This window comes from Chinchilla lanigera, unplaced genomic scaffold, assembly GCF_000276665.1.
Source record: "Chinchilla lanigera isolate Chin_1 unplaced genomic scaffold, ChiLan1.0 scaffold00038, whole genome shotgun sequence".
Classification (NCBI taxonomy): Eukaryota; Metazoa; Chordata; class Mammalia; order Rodentia; family Chinchillidae; genus Chinchilla; species Chinchilla lanigera.
This window is the reverse complement of record NW_004955439.1, coordinates 9212469-9233412: the sequence shown is the minus strand read 5'-3', so window position 1 is coordinate 9233412 and position 20944 is coordinate 9212469. Positions and strand designations below refer to the sequence as shown.

General features: G+C 37.9%; 1 protein-coding gene across 3 annotated transcripts in view; it reads right to left on the bottom strand.

Annotated features, from left to right (window-relative positions):
• The window catches only part of Syne1 (spectrin repeat containing, nuclear envelope 1), a gene marked incomplete in the record, with an annotated part of 442886 nt that overhangs the window by 340700 nt on the left and 81242 nt on the right, over window positions 1-20944 (bottom strand). For all 3 annotated transcript variants that reach the window (XM_013517312.1, XM_013517313.1, XM_013517314.1), the window contains 1 exon segment: window positions 1891-1986. In XM_013517312.1, the coding sequence (XP_013372766.1) occupies window positions 1891-1986 (96 nt within the window).

Sequence of the window (20944 nt, the reverse complement as noted above, 5' to 3'; positions counted from 1 at the left end):
TCTGAATGAAGATAGCATTGTTTGGTCAAAGTGTACATTTTTTTCTGGAATAATTTAGCTTGGTAGTTACAGTCTACCCAGGTTTTTCTGCATAGATTGTTGGCCAACTATAATGCAGAATTATATTTGACACTTAGAATGACAGATACAGTTTTTAAATATCCATATGAAGACTCCCCCTTCAAATTGCAAGCAAGTGGTTTAATTCAGGAGGATTTGGAAGATGGCTACTTATATCAGGCAATCAAGGGGGCAAATATTTCAATCTAATGATTCTCGTATCCTACTACTGATTCATTTATTTAACTGATATATAGGCCTATATATTCCAAACTGGCTGTTCGTATTTGTTCTGTTGGTTCCTGCCAAAGCTGAACTTAAGACAAGGACTTGGGTGCATTTGTTTATTGGAGAGCTGATCTGAGGTAGTAAGGGTGAGGGCCTGTGGAGAGGGAAACCAGGAAGGAGAAAAATATCAATTAAATGTGTGCTACTAGAAGGTACTGCTGTGGAGAATCAGGCCTCAGTCCTCTTGGGGACTCTGTGGAACTCTGTAAGACATGTGTAAAACATATTGCAGAGCTGTCTCTCCTAAAAATCTAAGGCTTGAACATTCATTTGTGGATGCCTATCTCCATTGGTTGAGGTTATTTTGGAGCCATTGTCTCCCACACACTTTAGGGCTGCCGTGTCAACTTGTCCCATTGATAAAAGAGATGCTTCCAGAGAGATGCTAACAGCACTAGGAGTGAATTCCCAATGAAGTGCATGGGAATATCTGCCACTGACACAGCTGAAGTCAGAGGTGAGCTGAGATGGGCCCTGGGGCTCCAAAGATCAATTTGTACTTTGGATCAATGCGTACTTCCCCCCCAAATAACTCTTTTACCAAAGTTGCTTTGAGGGCTCCCTGCACACAAATATCTAGAAAGTCCTATTAAGGCAAACACTTTTCAAAACTCAATTATCCAAGAATAGTGATTTTCAAGCTATAAGAGATAAATAAGAAGTGCTGCCGATTTCAGCCTTTGTGTCTGGTGTGTTATGTCACATTCTGAAGGTTATTTCCTGAACTATTTTTTCCAATTATACTAAACATTAATTTATGAACAATTTATGTTCACAGACTACATACTCTACTCCAGAATTAAAAGACAGAAGCAAGAAAGTATAAATACTTCATTATTTAATAATATACTGCAAAAACATAGCTTATAGTTCATTGTCAGTGTTGTTTTTCAGTCTTTTAGTTCCATTGCATAGAAAAAACTCTGAAGATGCTGTTTTTACCGCAAATGATGACACAGCGTGTCAACAAGAACATAAAAAAAGTCACATTAATTTCAAACAACTATGTGAATGCACAAATATGGACTAGTAATCCTTTCCACACTGGAAGCAAACACTTAAAGTGAAGCTAATTTGCATTAATTGATTAACTCATCTACTAGTTGCATTAATTTGCAACTAGTTTTCTGAGATATCATTATAGTTGCAACAGTAAGCTATGTCAGGTTACTGATAAAGTTCTTTCCTGTTACTCCTAAGGTTGCTTCTACAGGCATGATGTTTTCAATCCACTAGGCAATGTTTCTAGGGTATTATCATCTGTAGAAGAAAATAACTGCTGAGCGTGGTGGCACATACCTGTAATCCCAGCATTTAAGAGGCTGGCTGAGGCAGGAGGATCATTGCAAGTTCAAGGCCAGCCTGGACTATCTAGTGAGATTCTGTCTCAAAAAAAAAAAAATAAAAACAAAAACAAAACAACAACAACAACAATAAAAGAACTTTCTCTCATGTGGGCAGCACCCCTTACACTCCAAATTTTAAGGTCCCCAAATTCCAAATGTAAACCATTTGAAAAACATGATCTGAAAAAATCCTTACCAGTTTCTGCCCAGACAGGACTTCCAGAAGAGCCAGGAGCTTGACACCATCTTTCATGTCTTCAAAAAGGTCATCCACCACCATTGGGGGCTTCCTCTGTAAAAAAATAAAATACACTTGATCTTAGCCAAAAGGCCGAGAAGCGATAAAATAAAATAAAATTTTAAAAAGTGCTACTTTGTGTGGTGAAGTTTCTAGTTTCTATGAGAAATTTCTATCTCCTCCCCATTCCTTCTCTTTGTGCTGGGGATGGAACCCACAACTTCACCCATGCTAACCAGATACTATACCTCAAGCTCTTCATTTATTTTGGATATAATTGCCAGTTCTTTTCATAACTGCTAGAAAAAGAAATACAGCAGAAACAAAGCCTAATATTCAGAAAGCTCAAAAAATTTAGTGCTTAGACAGCTTATTTCTAAAATGAGATTTTTTTTTAAACAAGGGTGTGATGGTGTAAGACAAGGGAAAGAAAAAAGAACATCATCAACCTAAAAAAAGACAGAGTGAAAGATTAAAGCTGACCTGAAAGGACAGCAGGAGACACTCCACTCAAACTGGACTAAGCTCACTACTTCATGTGAGCAAACTACATCATAGGGCTTATCAAGACCCAGCCCTTCTATAGGACATTCCTACCAAGGCAACCTCATTAGCTCAGTGACCTGCTGTGTGAGCACTGTTCACAAGGCCAAGGTCACAGACTCAGTATTCCCAGAGGTGAGGAGGCTGGCTGTGCTCTGTTTCACAGCCCAGCACGTCTAGCAAACCACTCAGTACCTCACTGAACCCAAAGGAGCAAAGCACAGGACAAGATGATCAGTACAAACCCATCCCTACTCCTGGAAAAATGGCTCTTGTCTAATTCATGGGAGTCTTTAACTTCTTAATGAAGCTTACAAATGCTCATGTACTAGAGTTCATAAGATCTTGAATTAAGGTCGATCCTGGCTTAGAAGAAAATACAGAAACGATGCTAATATTGATGTTCCATAGAAGAGAAATGTTTTTTCCCATTTATCATCTGATTTCAAGCTTCATACTTTTGATTCTCGCTGAATATGGTTAAAGGTCTCTTGACTTTCAATTGTCTTTCATTCTAGAAAAATATGTTCCAGGTAGAGATATTTAGATACCAAATACTTTGTTGAAATTGACTTCTTCTCTACCCACTGATACGAAGCATTTATATTTATCTTATGGTTTCATGAATTATGTACTTTGAATGTTACTACTCTAATTTTAAATATATTTTCCTCTCTTCATAAAATGAACAGCTGAACACATTTTGTTCTCGCTCTGTGAAGTACATGTTCAAAAATAACAGTTTTCATCTTCAATCACTTTCTTGAATTCCCTCCATTCACAGTGCTTCTTATTTACATAGAGATTAAAGCTGACCTGAAAGGCCAGCAGGAGACATACAAGCAAGCTACAAAGATGTAACAGTAACTTTATATTCTAAGCACTAAATGAAATTATTTAGAATAAAAGGAGCCATTGCAGTGAAAACTATTTGGTGATAAGAATCAAAACCATTACTGACTATATATAGTTATTGCAAATCTATTTGTCATGCAGAGCATCACTTGTATACTATTAGTTTAAATAAAGTAAAACAAGGAAAAATATATAATATTCCATGAGTAACTACAAATGTTTCTCATATTGCATTAACCTGAATACATGAGCAAAATTAAAGAAAACAGGGCATCCTCCTGAAGTAATAAAAATCTCAAGACTTTGAGAACAAAATGAGGATAAATTGCATGCATTTGTCCATTCCACTGTGGTGCATACACAGATCTTAGCCACTTTGAAAAATATTTTCTACTGATCTCACTTCTGCCTCCCATTATTTTCCTTCTCCTATCTCCAGTGACACTGTGACATTTTCCTTTTTTCCTTGACTGCTGTCTGCACCATGTTCCACACGGCTTCTGTCCTTGGCCTTCAGATCAGCAGTGACTGCTGGACAAGTCAGTAGGTCATTGGCCTCTGCACGGGGCACTGTTAGAACCATTCTCTCCCTAACCTGTTCCTCCCAAACTTCTGGGGTCAGTATGGTTAGTTCACAGATGCCCTCTCTATCTCTCTGTGTGTCCATCTACTCTGCCTGCCTGTCTCTTGGTGACTACCAATTATCTGTCTGTCTGTCTATCTATCTATCTATCTATCTACCTACCTACCTACCTACCTACCTACCTACCTACCTACCTATCACCTACCATTTCTTTTTTCTTCCTACTTTGGCCATTCACTTAATTCAATCCTGAGTCCTTTGTTCCTTACAAAATTGTGTCTGCATACACGTGACTCTTGAATCCTTTCTTCCGGGTAAGTGTTCCCTGCTAAACCTTGTGGAACACATGGCAAAAACTCTGTGTGTGTTCCTGACTGACTAGCTGAATGAACGAATGTAAATATTGTGAGACACCAACAAAATACCTTCATTTATCAAAAATTACTCCATGATACAAAAATCTCAGTGATAATATTGCAATTCCGTTTTGCTTGAATGCTGTTTGAATACATGCATGGCCCATGATCAAGCACACAGGACCTTTACTTTTGTGATTACCCCACAGTTGGGGGGGAACATTCTAATAGATAACCTTCTAGCTAAAATGTTTCTCCTGTCACACAAACGCAGCATCAGTATGACTAATTTGGTTGGACTTGGACTGTAGGGCCAGAGGCCAGTGAGAATAATTCACTGTAGCCAGACTTAATGGAAAATGAAGGCAACATGGTTTTTTCTCTATTGCTTTTGAGCACTAGACAGAAATCTGTTAAACACTCTCCAAGACCACAATCATCTTTCTTTAATGAAAGGAAATTGTTAGGAGCTATCCTTTTTCAAAGAGTATTTGGCAAAATTATATTGTCCTCTGGCCCCATCAGTCATATTTTGCAAGCTTTATAAGATACAATGAAACCAAGACATAGTCATGGAGTCTGAGGAGGTTCCGAGAATGGAACTCTTGACAGGTTGGGGAGATGAGGGATAGAACAGGAGGAGAAGCACTTCATTGCCGTGCCACATCTTCTAGAAGCTTTTCTCCAACTAGGTCTAAAGTCTGTGTCTTGTCTGACTCCAGAGGGATGACACAGTCACTGAAGTCTCCAAACGCTCCAGGAAAAATGCTCTTGGTTCTGTTGCTGATGAGTTGGCATTGCCTGGTGAGTGCCCTAGAGGTTAGTTCTCTCCCAAGTTAAACAGACCTCAGAGAGTGTTGGTTTCTACTTCTTTCCTCCTTCTTTCTTGATAGCATGTAATGAGACCTATTCCCTCTCTCCTAGGACTTTAAACATCAGGGCTTCTTGAACTTCATGAAACTTGGGGAGGCACAGATATTTTTGATATGATTTTTACAGACCACTTCCTATCTTTTGAGAAAATAATCTATGCTCTACCTGTGTGTGTCCATGTTTGTGTGCATGTGTGTGTGTGACAAACTTGTGTCTCTTTGCTAGTCTATAAGCACTGCATATATATAATCCTCTTTTTTTTTTTTTTTTTTGGTACCAGGAATCAAACTCAGGGCCTTGTACTTGCCAGGCAAACTCTTGTGCTGCTGAGCTATATCCCTGGCACATTTAATCCTTACCCACCTCTGCTTTTATATTTTTATGCATGAAAGGATGGCCCTATTTGCTATGCTACTCATCAGTTTTATGTTCTGAAAACTAGTTACCTTACTAAAGGGGAAAGGATTGAGAGAATAATCTGGTGGGATGAGGTATCAAAAAGAATGGTTTGCAACAAAAGGGATCTTGAGGAGCCAAGTAAGGCAGCAAATAGCTGTAATCACAGCACTCCTTTACTAAAGTCTACAAGTAAGAATTACAATCTTTTGTAGGGTTCTCTATGGTTTATAGGCTTATACACTCAATTTTAGCAGATAATGGGGGGAAAATCAGGAGAATAGGAGGCAGAAGGAGGAATGAATATAATACTATTACATCTAAATGTGTCAAGTATTGTCTCATGGACTCCACATGATATCTCATTTTATGTGCACAGCCACCACATAGGATAACACGATCCCCTCTTTATTTATGTACATTTGCACTGTTGATAATCAAACCCAGGGCCTCTTGCATGCTAGCAAGTGCTCTACCACTGAGCTACATTAGCAGCCCACTACCCTCTCTTTAAATGCAAGGAATGAATGAATCTCAGCAACCCTAAGACACTGGCCAAGATTAGACCTCTATCTACTGGGATTTGAACCTGAGATTATTATAATCTGAGCCAGTTTGTTAGATAGGAAACCTGGTATAAAATGCAGGCATTTGGGCCTGGGGTAGAGCTCCGTGGCATGGTGCCTGCCTGGTAAGCACGAGGTCCTAAGCTTGATTCCTGGTAGGGGGGAAAAAAAAAGAAGGCATTTTCCAGAATAATAAAAAACCTATAGATGTGACTTTTCTTTAATATCAATAGAGAAAGAAAATATTGGGTTATAAACTGAACTGCCTACCACTCTACCCCAAACAGTAAATTTATTAGCACAAAGCCACTTAATGTGAATTTAACAAAGACCAAAAAGTAGTAATAGAAGCATCACATAAATAAACACACACTGGCATTGACATAAGACAGCATGACTCACACCACGTTGCCTAATGATCATGTTTGTGACACACCCTATCCTGAACTGGGCCCATCCGCCCGTCTGCTTGGATCCAGAAGCCATTTGGGGTCAAACCATGCTGTGCCAGTGACTTAAGGAAAAGTGTCATCAGTTTCCTATTGTTAAGACCTCAAGAGCTTCTCTGTTTCTGTCTTTCTCAAGACTTGAAAGTGCCCAAGACACTTCAGAGTTGATCAGATGGTAAAAGTCACAACACTCAGAAAAACTCTTATACTCCTGGCTACAGTTCATGACCACTAAATGATACAGGTTAAAATCAGCAAAGAAAAGAGGCACATGGCTGTCCCTTCTGCAGCAGAGTCACGTGGGGACGCAATGCTCTCAGTGGAGACATGTGACAACACATGTAAGATGTTGCCAACGAGAGATGCTCACCAAGCCTTGGTGCCCAGGCATTTACAGCGGATCTGTCACATAAGCACACAGTGCCCATGACACTGACCTCAGCTGCTCATATTCCAGCCCTCTCCTTCGCCTTCACACTCAGAAAAATGCAGGTGTTAACGAAGATCAACCTGTTAATCTAAAATGGGCTGATCAAAGTGATACTTCACGGTCAACACCTATGACCCCAGAACTGAAGTTGGCTGTAACGTAGTAGGGCACCAGGGCTCCCCCACACAGAGCCTTCTGACAGGGCAGCTGATTACAGGTGCCCAAGCTCATCTCCCTGAAGCCAGATGAGCTTTCCTACAGACAGGCCTTGATGTGGAAGGTGCAGGGTGGGATGAAGCAGGCCTGCTGTGTGGGCAACCCCTCCCTGCCTGGCAGCTTTGCCTTCTTACTTCCTGAGGCACACAGTACACTTTCGGTAGCCTTCTCTTGCTGAGGTCATCTAAAATTAACTTTATTCTTTTGCAACAAAATGAGACATAACTGACATGTGTGTCTTATTTGTTATTAGTTTGCAAACATTGTTCGAGCCTAACAATTTACATTTCAGAGCCTCCCACTCCCACTCATGGGACTCACATCAGTGACCAAAAATAAATGTGTTCCATAAGATATGAAAGTGCATCTTCAGAAGAACCTGATCCTATCTTTATACTACTTCCATTTGAAATCTTTAATTATTCCACAGTCAACACAATATAAAAGTATCATTTTGACCATTTTTAAGTGTACGGTTCAGGAAGGTTTTTCCATATCATTGCGTACCTGTCTGCAGAGCTGTTTTCAGTTGGCAAAACTGAACCCTGTGCTAATTAAATAACTCTTCATTCCCCCTCTCGATCTGGCAACCATCATCCTGCTTTCTTCTCAATGATTTTAACTCCTCTTGATACCTGATATAAGTAGAATCACACAGGCTGTATCATCTTGTGACTGGCCTCTTCTATTTAGCATAATCTCCTCAAGATGCATCCATCCCATAACAAGTATCAGAATCTTCCTTTTTAAGGCTGAATAATATTCAGTCATACATATATACCACATTTTGTGTATTCATTTCCCTATCAGCAGATTGCTACATGGCTTGTGCTTTCTGGCTATTTTGAATAACACTGGTATGAACATGAGTGTGTCACTACCTCTTCAATACCTTGCTTTTGATTCTCTGGAGTATATACCAGAAGTGGAATTATTAGATCATATGATAATTTTATTTTGTTTTTTGAGGAACTGTAATACAATTCTCTATAGTGGCTGCCACATGGAAGAACGGAAACCCAGGTAGAAACGACCAGTTTGTCATCACTCCCTCAGTGGATATCTACACATCTTGTGGAATCTTAGAGTCCTTAATGATCAATATCACACAACTATGTACTAGACTTTCAGCATGGAGGATATAGTCTTCAGCAAATAAAAGTGCAACAGTCTCCTATTAGGACCAGTTCAGGTCTTCATTTACCATCATTGCTAAGTGCTTGTTCCTCCTGGGGCAAAAGTGCCCCAAGGCATTCACGACACAGAATGTTATAGCAAGTTACTTGATAATACTAAACATATATCCTATGGCTTAGTATCTGAGCTTGCTGTATACTTAGGGAAACCAGTAAAAGTGAAATAGAAAAGGTTTAAAAGAAAGCACATGCCACAGATAACCACTTGTTCTAGGGGAGATGCCACTGTTAAGCACTGTGAGGAGTGCTGAGCATGACAGTGACATTCACAGGGTGGCTCTCTGTGCAGGGTGGGAGGAGATCTTAAGGGCCAAGCTGGTTCTCAGAGCGCACTCTGCAGGGAAGGGCACACCATTTCAGCATTACACAAGCCACTGCCCCTGGTTTTCATAAGTGGGAACTCAGAGTGAGAGGGAGTAGATGGGGGAAAATTCCCATTCCAGGACAAATCTAAAGCTTTTTTGTCCTTTGAGCATTATCTGCATGGTAAGAATAATAAGCAAAACAATGGAAACAGAAAAGACTGGGAAGGGAAGAGGTGAATCAGAGGATGTGGAGCGCGGGACTTCTCCCAAGACAGGCAAAAAGCCCAGTGCAGTAAAATACCTCCAAATGCCAAAGTAGCCTTGGACTAGATCAATAAAGCCATAATAATATCCACAGATGGTAGCCCAATAAAGTTGATTTAATGACAAAAGGCTTTTGCTATTTTATGCAGAAAATTTAATCGAATGTTTCTAATATTTCCAGAAAGCAGGTGAAGTAACTTAAAAGTTTTATGTGTAATGTTTGTCTTTCAGTACCTTCATGAAAGCACTAATGTGATTATTTTCCACCACAATTTGGCAAAGGTAAAGAGATAGCTCTCGTGATTTTTCCTTTCCTGTGATGGATAACATAATTATTTCCACTTCCTTTTATTATTTAATTCAATTCTGAGTAAATATCCCAAAGGCAATAACTACCTTCCAGCCCAGCTTTAATTCTAAATGTTAAAGCCCTTCTATTCATAATTTTCAAAGGTAATAAATGTACTTTTACTATGTAGTAGAAAAGAACCACTCTTCCCAAGTTATTTGTTTTATTCAGTACAAAGCTGGGGTAGCCCTGACTCCTTTCTTTTTACCACATCCATCCATATGTCTTGGCTTTATTTTCAAAATTAATCCAGAATCCAGTCACCACTTCCACCTACACCACCATCCAGGTCCTCAGCACCTTCCATCCAGGTCCCCAGCACCTTTGCCTGGATGACTTCAACGACCTCCAATTTATCTCCTTCCTGACCTTGTCCTGTTTTAATGCTTTCTCAACAGATCAGCTTCTTTATCTCCTCTTCTGTCCACCTCCCTCACTTGGGTGTAAGCTCCATAATGCATGAATTATTTTTCTATTTTTAGTCACTGCTATATTATCATACATACAATATTGCCTAACTTAGTAAACAACATTTAAAAGTATTTATTGATGAATGTACGAATAAAAAATATTTCTAAATGAGGAAATCTGTCAAGTATTTACAAAGTATTTACTGAATTGCATAAACCTTGTGAGATATACATCCACATCCTTAACAAAGTAAGATAACTTTTAAGTTAAATTCTATCCAGTTTGAAATAGTGATTTTCATTTTTAATGTTTAGTTGTATATTAGGAAAAAAATAGCGTATGTTTAGGATTCATGAAATAGGTTTATTTTCTCCCAGCTTTACTGAGGTTAATTTGACAAAGTGTATGCATTCACAGCGGATAATGCGATGTTTTGATATGTGTACATATAATGAGATGATTAAACCAAGAAAATTAACACAGTTATGATCTCACATAATTTATGTAGTTTTAAAAATGACTAAAGAATGATTTCTGGGGTGAATAATTATATTACATTTTTCTCTTTGCTCCTCTATTTTTGTTTATTTGTTGTTTTTTTGGGTTTTTTTTTTTTTTTGTGGTGCTGGGATCGAACCCAGGACCTTATGCATGCAAAGCAAGAACTCTACCACTGAGCCACGTCCCCAGCCCTGCTCCTCTATTTTTATGCATGAGTTCACTGCGAGACCCATAAAATGTGTGCAAGGAAACAGATGGGAGGGAAATTCAGTGCAGAGTGTTTCCATGTCATCTTTCAGCACTGTTGATGGAAAAAAATAACTGCAGAAGATGAAAGCAACCATTAAAGTGGTTATGCTGATGAAGATGTCATTCGAAGTAATTACCATGAACTTTTTGTAAACGTGGAAAATCCAGAGAGTCTCTTTTAAAGGAGTATATGCATCTAACTTGGCATAGAAATAACATGTCCTTTTAATGCACCACCTATAAGTTGAATTGCCACACCCAAATAAATGTTGAAATGTTACCTCTGAGGATTGCAGAACATAGCTTTAGTTGGAAATAGTGTCCTTAGTTTGGTATGAAGTTAAAATGAGATCATTAGGATAAGTCCTCATCCAGTATAACTAGTGTCCTTGTATAAAGAGGAAATTGGAGAAGACACAGCCGTGCACAGAGGCAGAGCCTGGAGTGACACCAGACAAAAAATCTCAAGGGTACACCACCAAAGCTAGGCAGAAGCAAGGAAGAATCCTTCCCAGTCTCAGGAGGCAAATGGCCTTCTAGCCCTCAGCACCGTGAGATAATAAACTTCTCATCTGAATTCATCCCACACTTGTTCTTTTGTTATAACACCTCAAGCAATTATTAGGAAAACAAAATAGTTCCTTAAGATTTTTTTCCAGTTCTTTTAAAAAGTAAGAAGTTGCTCATATCATGCCCGAGGTCATCTAAAGACAGTATTTTAAATATTTGGTGCCTGTACTTGATAGCTTTATAAATATAAGGCTGGCAGATGGATCAAGGATTACTCACTGCATATTGAAAAGCTCTGGTTATGGAAACACATAAAAATGTCTATTTGAGACCAGTTTTTCCCCAAAGGACTTAGTGCCAAACCATCTATTTAACAGATAGATTTAATAAAGATCAAATTATGGGAGCTGCAGCAGTCTATCTCACTTGACAAAATGTGAGGTGTGAAATTTCAATCATTTGACAACAAGCTGTAATCAATATGATTGTTAATATTACTTGTACTACATTTCTCTAATTCTAAAAGAACCTAATTTTTAATAAATGTTATTAGAACTGGTATATTTAAATTCTTCCCTTTGGTTGGCCAATGTAGCGTGGTACAACTACAATATCCTGCGGATATTGCATAAAATTTAGGAATTTTCCTAAAGTAGGTGAATTTTAAAATGTGAAACAAATAATCATGGTGTTGAAAGTCAACTTTTCATGTGTTTATCCTAATATAATCCCTTGGTTCAAAACCGCAGAGAGCATGCCGTGTTTCTCCACTCTCTCACCGCTACTTTCGCCCCAGCTGCCATCACCTCTCATTTCCGACCTTCCCTGTTTCTGCAGTAATTCAGGAGAAGAGATCCTGAGAGTCCATTCTTTGTGTCATTCATTGTTCATTACGCAAGGCCCAAGCTTCTTAATGATCAGACACCAATCTTGCTTTATTTTTTCTTTCCCCCAATCCAACCACTCTTGGAATCCACATTTTCAGCCATTGTGAGTGTTATGGTTTATATCTAGATGTCCTCCCCAAACCTCATGCAGTCATGGGGTGGTATTCTAGAATTTCTGACTGACTCATGGTCCAGTGGATTATAGGTGTGAGTGCTACACTCGTGGTCCAATGGGATTGTGGGCGTGAATGCTGGGATTATGAGTGTGAGTGCTATACTCACTGGGCAGCCTGCATACGATGTAAGGGAGGGAAAGAGGCTTGCTCTCCATGCTCCTCCCTTTTTGCTCTTGCTGCTTTTGCTGTTCTCCACCACCATGAACTGCTGCCCTCTGCCATGTATCACTTCGCCTTGGAGCCAGCTGAGTATAGACTACGACCTCCGCCAACTGTGAGCTAAATAAACCTTTCCTTCCTTGATTCTGGGTGTCAGGTATTTTGTCTCAGGAATGAGAGAAAAGTAATCAAGTCAGTGAACCTCTTCCATCCTTTTCTCAGTACCGGGCATGTTGTTTCTCACCTCTCCACTCCTGAAAGCATTGGTACTTTTGCTGGTGCAAGCTCAAGATATTTCTCAGCCTCTTATTAAATGCTTCTTCCTCTGAACGCCTACTGATGCCTTCCTTTAGATTCCTACGCGCTGGTCATCCCGCCACGTGCTCCACTGTCATCCTGCCCTTTTCCTCTCACAGGACTCATCGCACACTCTTCATGGTAATTGTCTTCTGCTAGGTTGCCCCTTTCAGGGTCTAGGCACACCGTTTATCCACAATGCCTAGCACATCACAGGTTCTTACAAAGTATTTATAAAGGAGTAACTAAAACAATGAAGCATGAAAGTACTACGCAAGGAGTAGTACCAGCTATGGACAAACTGTTTGTGTTCCCACCTTTTCATTCGTACACCGAAGCCTTCACTCTCAATGTGATGGCATAGTGTTTGGAGCAGGGCTCTTGGGGGATGATTAGGTTGAGGGTGAGGCCCCAGTAATCAGACAGATGAGTGTCGTCTGAAGAAAAGAAAACTCTTCTCTAGCTATCTTTTGCAGCCCTCAGCAAAAACTAAACCCCAGCATCTTGATCTTGGACTTCTTAACCTCTGGAACTGTGAGGAATAAATGTCTATTGTTTCAGCTACTCATTCTGTGATATTTCATTTAAAGAAAAAGCCAAGGTGAACTGAGAAGACCCACATGTAGGAGTTATGGGACTAAAATATGACTGTCACTTGCTGATTTCTAATGTTGTTTTGGGGTTGAGGGGGGTCCAAGAGTGAGAGTCAAGCTTCAAGTGAGAGTGTAAGCTTCAAGTTTATTATCTGTAAAATAGTGACAAATTATACATTTGATCATTGTGATAAGGATTAAATAAAACAGAAAGTTTTAAAAGCACCATAATTGGCACAGGGTAAATACTCAATAAACAGCATCTCCATAATTTATAAACATTTCAACAATGAGTGCTCACAAGAAGCAAGACCTTCCTGGCACCAGTCACCTATGTTTGCAAAGCCATTATTCAAAATCTATACTGGCCTGGGTAAGAAAATATTCTACCTTCTTCCATTAACAGCTAATAAAGTAGAATGATACAAGCTTCATCTTGATGAAAAAGAAAATTATAGGTTCCATGTTTAAATATGGAGCCTCATCCCTGAAAAGAATGATCTGGTGTATGAAATGGCTACAATCCATTAATTTTGTTAATGTTACATTACATTATATTGAATATTGGTGATTTTCAATGATCTGCATAATTACAGAGGCATAAAGACTTCAATTTGAAACAAAGCAAACATTAAAACTGAGTAGTTAATTGTATGCACAAGTTTGAATAATCTACATCTGTGTACTAAAAATGGCATCAAAACACAGAAAATTTTTAGTTTTTTGTCCTTTTAGTAAGATATTTGGCTTAAGAAAAGTATGTTTTTAAAAAACATATTGAGCTCGTATTTGCATCTTATCATCAAGTGCTGTCATAATATTTATAAATAATCGTTATAATGGAATGAAATGTCAGCAGTAAATAGTTTATTATTTCATTTAATTTTAGGTAAACTGTTTATTAATTCACAAGAAAAGCAAACACAATAATGACAATTTTCTATTTAAAAAAAAACCTTCCAAGTTCAGCCCCATGAGCACTTCTGAACATCTCTGGATGCACTCAGGATTAAATAAACTTAGGAAGGGCAGGAAGACCAATACTTTGCTTTTTAACTCAGCATCTCAGCTCTTAAACCTACCAACACTTAAGATATTCTTGGAAATGGTCAATTTGCAAAAGCAGATTTTGAGAAAAGATGTAAATTTTCTTTCTAAAAACTATCCTTTAAAGTAGTATCTTAAAAATATTTTTAGATTGCTTTAAAACCTTAGCTGGGTATAATGGCACATGCCTATAGTCCTAGCTACTCTGGGAGGCTGGCCTGACCAATTTAATATTTGTCTCAAAAGAAAAAATAAAAAGTGTAGGAGAGCAAATCCAGTGATAGAGTATTTGCTTAACATGTGCAAGGCCCTGCGTTTAATTTCTGGCAACATACACACACACACACACACACACACACACACACACACACAAATACACTCTTAAAGAAGACAAAGTATTATGAGTACTATGATAGAATTTAGGATGTATTATTCTGGTTTAAGTCTACAAAAATTCCCCTGAGTATGTGTAAGAGTTCTCTGGCAAAGATTCTGTAAAATATTTATAAAGTTTCATTCCAGAAAAAAGTTAAAACTTTGTTTTTCCAGGCCAATTTAGCACTTTTCTTCTCTGTTATTCTCAGAGATAAAATGACTTGGCACATCGTTCAACATTAGTAACAAAAGGACTTAAAAACTTTTAAGACTAATGTCTTAATTATCAGCATTAAAAATTTTTACAAAATGGATTTTTTTTACTTTTATTGGTAGATGTCAACAGAAAACTGTACGAAGAGGGAAAATACATCCAAGTAATAAAAAACAACAAGTCTTAAATTCTCTGATTGTCAGATTATCTGAAAAAATAAAAACTCACAAAGCTCAGAGATACATATAACTGGAATTATGTAGGAAGTGTCAGCTATGAAAGAGGAAATTAGCTCATGACGGCTATCCTTCCAGATTTAAATTTCCAGTTCTGTGTTAGAAATGTAGCACAAATTCTCATTTGCTGAAAATCATTGTCAGATTAAGCTTGAACTCTATTACGTCCTAAATATTTGTGTCCCTTCCAGATCCTCTACAGGCCCCGTCCCCAGTGTAGCAGTACTTAGAGGAGAGGTCTTTGGGCAGCAATCAGTTTGGGCACAGTCACAAAGCAGGGCCCCTGTGATGGAATTGGTTAGTATTTATACATTAAGATGAAGGGCTTTTTGTTTCTCTGCTATGTGAGGACACAGGGAGAAGACAGCAGTTAATAAATCAGGCAGAGGATCTTCATCAAAAAGCAAATTTGATCTTGGTCTTCCCAGGTCCCAGAATTGTAACAAATAAATGGCTGATATTTATGCAACCTAGCCTCTGAAATTTTATTATAGCAGCCAAAATGGACTAATCAGGACCTATATCACTAATGAAGTAGCCAAAGTAATCACTAGAAAAAGAAAAATGATCAAATAGAAACAATACACCAAATCAGACACAACCTGACCACAACTACAGGACACCCAGTCCATTCCACTGGGACAGCAGCTGTGGCTCCATCCCTGGGGATGTTTATTAGTTATCAGATAAATCATCTGCCGGGGTTATTTAATAAGTAAGGAGAAATGGGAAAATTTCACTTCACAAAGATCTATACGTTGAAAATTACAATACTCTGAAACAAGAGATCAGAGGGGATTTCAGAAAATGGAAAGATATTCCTTGCTCAACAACAGGATGAACCAACATTGTGAGAATGGCCATACTCTCAAAACTGTTATATAGATTTAAAGTAATCTTGATCAATATATCATTAGTATACCTCACAGATCTAGAGAAAACAGTCCTAAAATTCATCTGGAACCAAAAGAGATCTAGAAGAGCAAAGGCAATCCTGGGCAACAAAGGCAAGGCAGAAGGCATCACAACCCCTGACTTGAAATTATACTACAAAGCTCTGGTGATAAAATCAGCATGATACTGGCAAAAAAAAAAAAAAAAAAACTGACAGGATCAACGGAACAGAGTAGAAGATGCAGACACAGCTACAAACACACTCAGCCACCTTATCTTTAACACAGGGGCCAAACATGTTCATTGGAAGAAAATAGCTTCTTTAATAAATAGTGCTGGAAAAACTGGCTTTCCACATGCCAAAGACTAAAACTAGACCCATGTCTATCACCATGAACTAAACTAAAGACAAAATGGATCAAAGATCTAAAGTTAAAACAGAAACACTGAATCTTTTGGAAGAGAAACTAGGTAGAAATCTTGAGGACATAGGGGTAGGCAGAGAGTTCATGAACAAAAACCAAACTGCATGGGAAATACTTCAAAGAATCAACAAATGGGATCTCATTTTATTAAAAAGTTGTTGCACATCAAAAGAAATCACCAACAGAGTGAAAAGACAACCAACAAACTGGGAAAAAGTTTTAGCTAACTGTCTCTCAGACAAAGGACTTCTATCTAGAACAAATAAAGTATTTAAAAAACCAGACACCCAAAATTCAAAGACCCAACACAAAAGTGGGCATCTGAGATGAATACACTTCTCAGATGAAGAAATACAAAGGGCAAATAAATACATGAAAAAATGCTCAACATCATTGGTCATCCAAGAAATGCAAATTAAAACAACACTGAGATTCCATCTCACCCCAGAAAGACTGGCTATCATCAAAAAAATCAATGAATAACAAATGCTGGCAGGGGTCTGGGGAAAAAGGAACCCTTTTCCACTGTTGGTGGGAGTGTAGACTGGTGCTACCACTGTGGAAATCAGTGTAAGATTCTTCATAAAATTAGCATGAAAGGTTCCATTTGACCCAGCTATTGCCCTTGTTGGTATTTTCCCAGAAGAATTAAAAACATTGTACCACAGCGATATATGTGCACCCATGTTTATAGCAGCACAATTTGTAACAGCTAAATTTTGCAAACAATCCAAATGCCCATTGACTGAGGAATGGATAAAAAAGTTGTGGTTTTTTTATACAATGGAGTATTACTCAGATATAGAAAGACAAACTAGAGGCTTTTATAGGTAAATGGATGCAAATAGAGACTATATTCATAAGTGAAATAAATCAGAGTTGCATGTGTAAACATCGTATTGTCTCCCTAGTGTAACAAACTGAAAGAGTAAATAAGATCCAAAAAATAAAATAGATATTGTGAAAGGGAAAGAAACTGCTCAAAAGGAGAGAACAATTGGGATGGATGAAAGGAGAAAAGAAGGAATATATATACACATATATGTATATATATATAAAATACATATATGCATGTATGTATACACACACACACACACATGATTGGTAAGATAATTTTATTACCAATTTCTATTAGTTCATTGAAAGGAACAGTCAGTGTTTGTATTGTTTGATCAATCTTGCATTCCTAGCCAGGTGCATGTAATCCTAGCACTTGGCAGGGTGAAGCAGGAGGATCTTTACAGTTCAGGACCGGCCTCGGCTGCAAAGTGAGCTCAAGGCCAGCCTGAACTACATAGTGAGACCCTGTCTCAAAAAGACAAAAAAATCATACATGCCTATGTATGGTAATCTGAGCAAACTACTTTGAAGATAACAATATGCAATATAATAACCATTGGTAATTTCCTATAAAAAAGGAAGTTTTAAAAAATAAAGAAATATTGTCAAGTTTCCTATGGATTATTTTTCTAAAGGAAATGTTTTTACTCTAAGTATGGCTTCAGGACTGTTCTGTGACTGAAAACCTGTTTTATGTGGAAGATGCCTGTGTGTTACTCACAGGTGATCAGAAGCCAAGGACCAAAAATTTAACATTCTCTATTCATTAAAGACTTAGTGAGACCTTGGGCAGAACACATGCTTCTGCAGAGACTAGCTAATGTGTGTGTGTGTGTGTGTGTGTGTGCGTGCATGTCCATGCACTTGTTCTTCATGTTCATGGGTACTAAAGAGTGGGACCAAGCAAGCTTGAGCACTTCATGTGGCTTTGAGAGCAAGCCTCATATTCTCACAAACACAGCAAGAAAAATGACACAGTGTCTTGGTCCAGAAGCCAGATAATGCATGAAACTGACCTTGTTTCTGTTGCAAGTGAGATAATATTCTCAGAATTCTCAGAAGTAAATGAGCACACTGTAAGGCAGAAGGAAGTGTTCCTACAATTTCAATTTGAGAGTATACATTCATGTGACCTCAACAAGAATGCAAAATGTAGAGTTTGCAGGTTCGATGTGTTTTCATAGGGATAGGAAACAGATAAAGCAGAAACGATAATAGGGATAAAGGCAAGGAAGGATGACTGAGATGGAGATGGAAAACGTGTTGGAACTGGGTCGCCAGTTTGGTGGTGAAGGGGCGGAGATGACACATGGATGGCAGAAAAGTGGAAGGGAATGACAGAGACAGGGCTGGAAATGGAAACTAAAAAAGGAATGATGTTGGCAAAGGATGGGGTAGAGAAAGAGATGAAAGAGCAATTATAGGAGCAGCTGCTGAGACAGACACAGGCGTAACATAAACTCTATAGAGGTCTCTAAATTCTTAGTTACCAAAGCAGAGAAATGGGCCAGATCTGATTTTCAAAATGTTTTCCAAATATATTTGGGTCAGAAAAAGAAAAATAACCTCCAGTGATTTTGTGATTTTGGGCTATGATTAGAGAAATACTACAGTGTTGGCATAAATAAGTTCAAGATAACAAGTAAGTTATTATTCTTCTATTGCAGTATTCAATTTTCATTACCCTCAAAAGAAAAAAAAATAAGTATAGAGGATAAAAAAGGAACAAAATAGCCTCTATTAGACTAAGGTTATAATGGGGCAATTGTGGATAGGAAAAAATTTTAGACCTTTCAAAAATTGCACTATTCATGCAAAAGTGTGTAATGCAGGGGAAATAGCTGGACTTCAGATTTTTTGTCTGGATTCAAATCCCAGTAGCATCTATTTCCATGGGGTGGCAACGCATGCTGTCAAGTCACCTGTGCTAAGCCCTGGGCTCAGTGCCTGCGGATAATTATTATTTATTTTGTCACCATGTTATATAGTTACTTTCAAAGGAAATAAGAAAAGATAAAATCCCTTTGTTATTTTTCTGTTTTTAAATATCTCTGTGCACTATTCAGCACCGTGCACAGAGCCACAAGGGATTATAAGGAAATTCCAAGAATTAGCATATACCTTAAAAAATTTAAAACGTTTACAACTTCCCAATGTTGTCGGGAAGTGAGACAAAAAAAAAAAAAAACAAATCAGTATGAATTAAGATGAGCTCGACTTCACCTCTGCTGCAGGTTCTGGAGGTGTGCCAGGAGTTTGAATTCTCCAGCACCGGAAGTAGGAAAGCCAGGCAAAGTAGGGGGAGGGGAGGGGTGCAGGTGCAACTTCGATGAGCTTGTTTTATGTTACGGAAGGCAGCCGCACATTTTCACATGTGGTCAGAAATGATTTCATAGACTAGAGAGGCTTGCACTACAAATCACAGGTAAGACTTAGATATTTAGACAGAACATTTTTGAGATCACAAAGCTGGGCTGGTAAAGAAGCCTGAAAATGATGCATATTGATAGAGCCTATCTCTGATAACCACAAGAACCATCACATATATTTGCAAAGCAACTGAAAACAGTGACAAAGCAATTATGAAAACAAACCTGGAAATATAGTCTCTTGTACCTCTAATCCCTTCCCAAGTGCCCTTTTTTATTTTAAAGAGAACGAAACAAAAGAACAATAGCAAAATGCCAACATCATAGACAAAAACAAAACAAAGCAAAAAAACATTAAGAATGATACAGGGTTTCAGAACAAAATGATAAGGATTAACAGTGGTTGTTATATTACATATTTTTATCTTCATCGAAGTGGATCAGATTACCAGATGTAAGAATGCCAGATTAATCGGACTGTCAAAGAGAATAAAAAGTAAAAACAAAAAAATTATAAATGATACAGAGTTTCACCAAATAAGATGATAGGAATTCAGCAGTGGTTGTTACGTTGCATATTGTCATCTTCAAAGTAGTTGTTCAGATTACCAGATACAAGCATGCAAAATTGGTCAAAAAATAAATAAACAAAGCATTAACTGTTCATTTCAATAAACCATTGGACATCAGCAGTATAGTTACCCCAGCATCCTCCTGTGTACATATATATTTTCCCCTTCCTTCTTTCTTTCCTTTTCTCCTTTCCCCAAGTGCCTTTTATAGCACGTCTGCCATTGAATGCACTCCAGGTGTCCTATCTTTTCAAGTGTTCTGTAAATACAAAATTGAATCCCAAGATATCCAATTTAAAAGTTTTAAAAAGATATTCAACCTCTATTTTAAAAACAAAGAAAAATGAAATAATTAATTGCAAGTGATTTTCACCAATAAGATTGGAGAATACCTTAAAACCTTTTAAGAACATTGATACTGTTAGGAAATAGAGATTCTCAAAAACTTGTGGGATATATTAGAATCATAATTGCACATACCTGTTAACTCTGTACCTGTTTCTAGAAATTTAAGTGAAACAGAGGCTCTAGAAGACTATCCTATAAAACCAGTAGTATAAAACTGTATAGAAAAATAATGACCAGTATTTCAGTCAGGTATATATCTGGATATATCATTTAAGGTGATTTTTTACTTCCTTAACATTTTATAAGGAATTTATTATTAATATTATTTAAAATTAGCTACTTTACAATATGAAAAAATGATAAATCAATTTTAATTTTAGAGAAAATGTCTTCCCTAATTATTGCGAATTCTGTAAAACAAGTCGTGGAAGCCTGGCACCAACCAAGGCTTGAGAAAGTGCACCCTCAAAGTCCTTGTCTTGGTTACTTTTCTCTCGTTGCTGAGACAAAATACCCAACGCCCAAAAT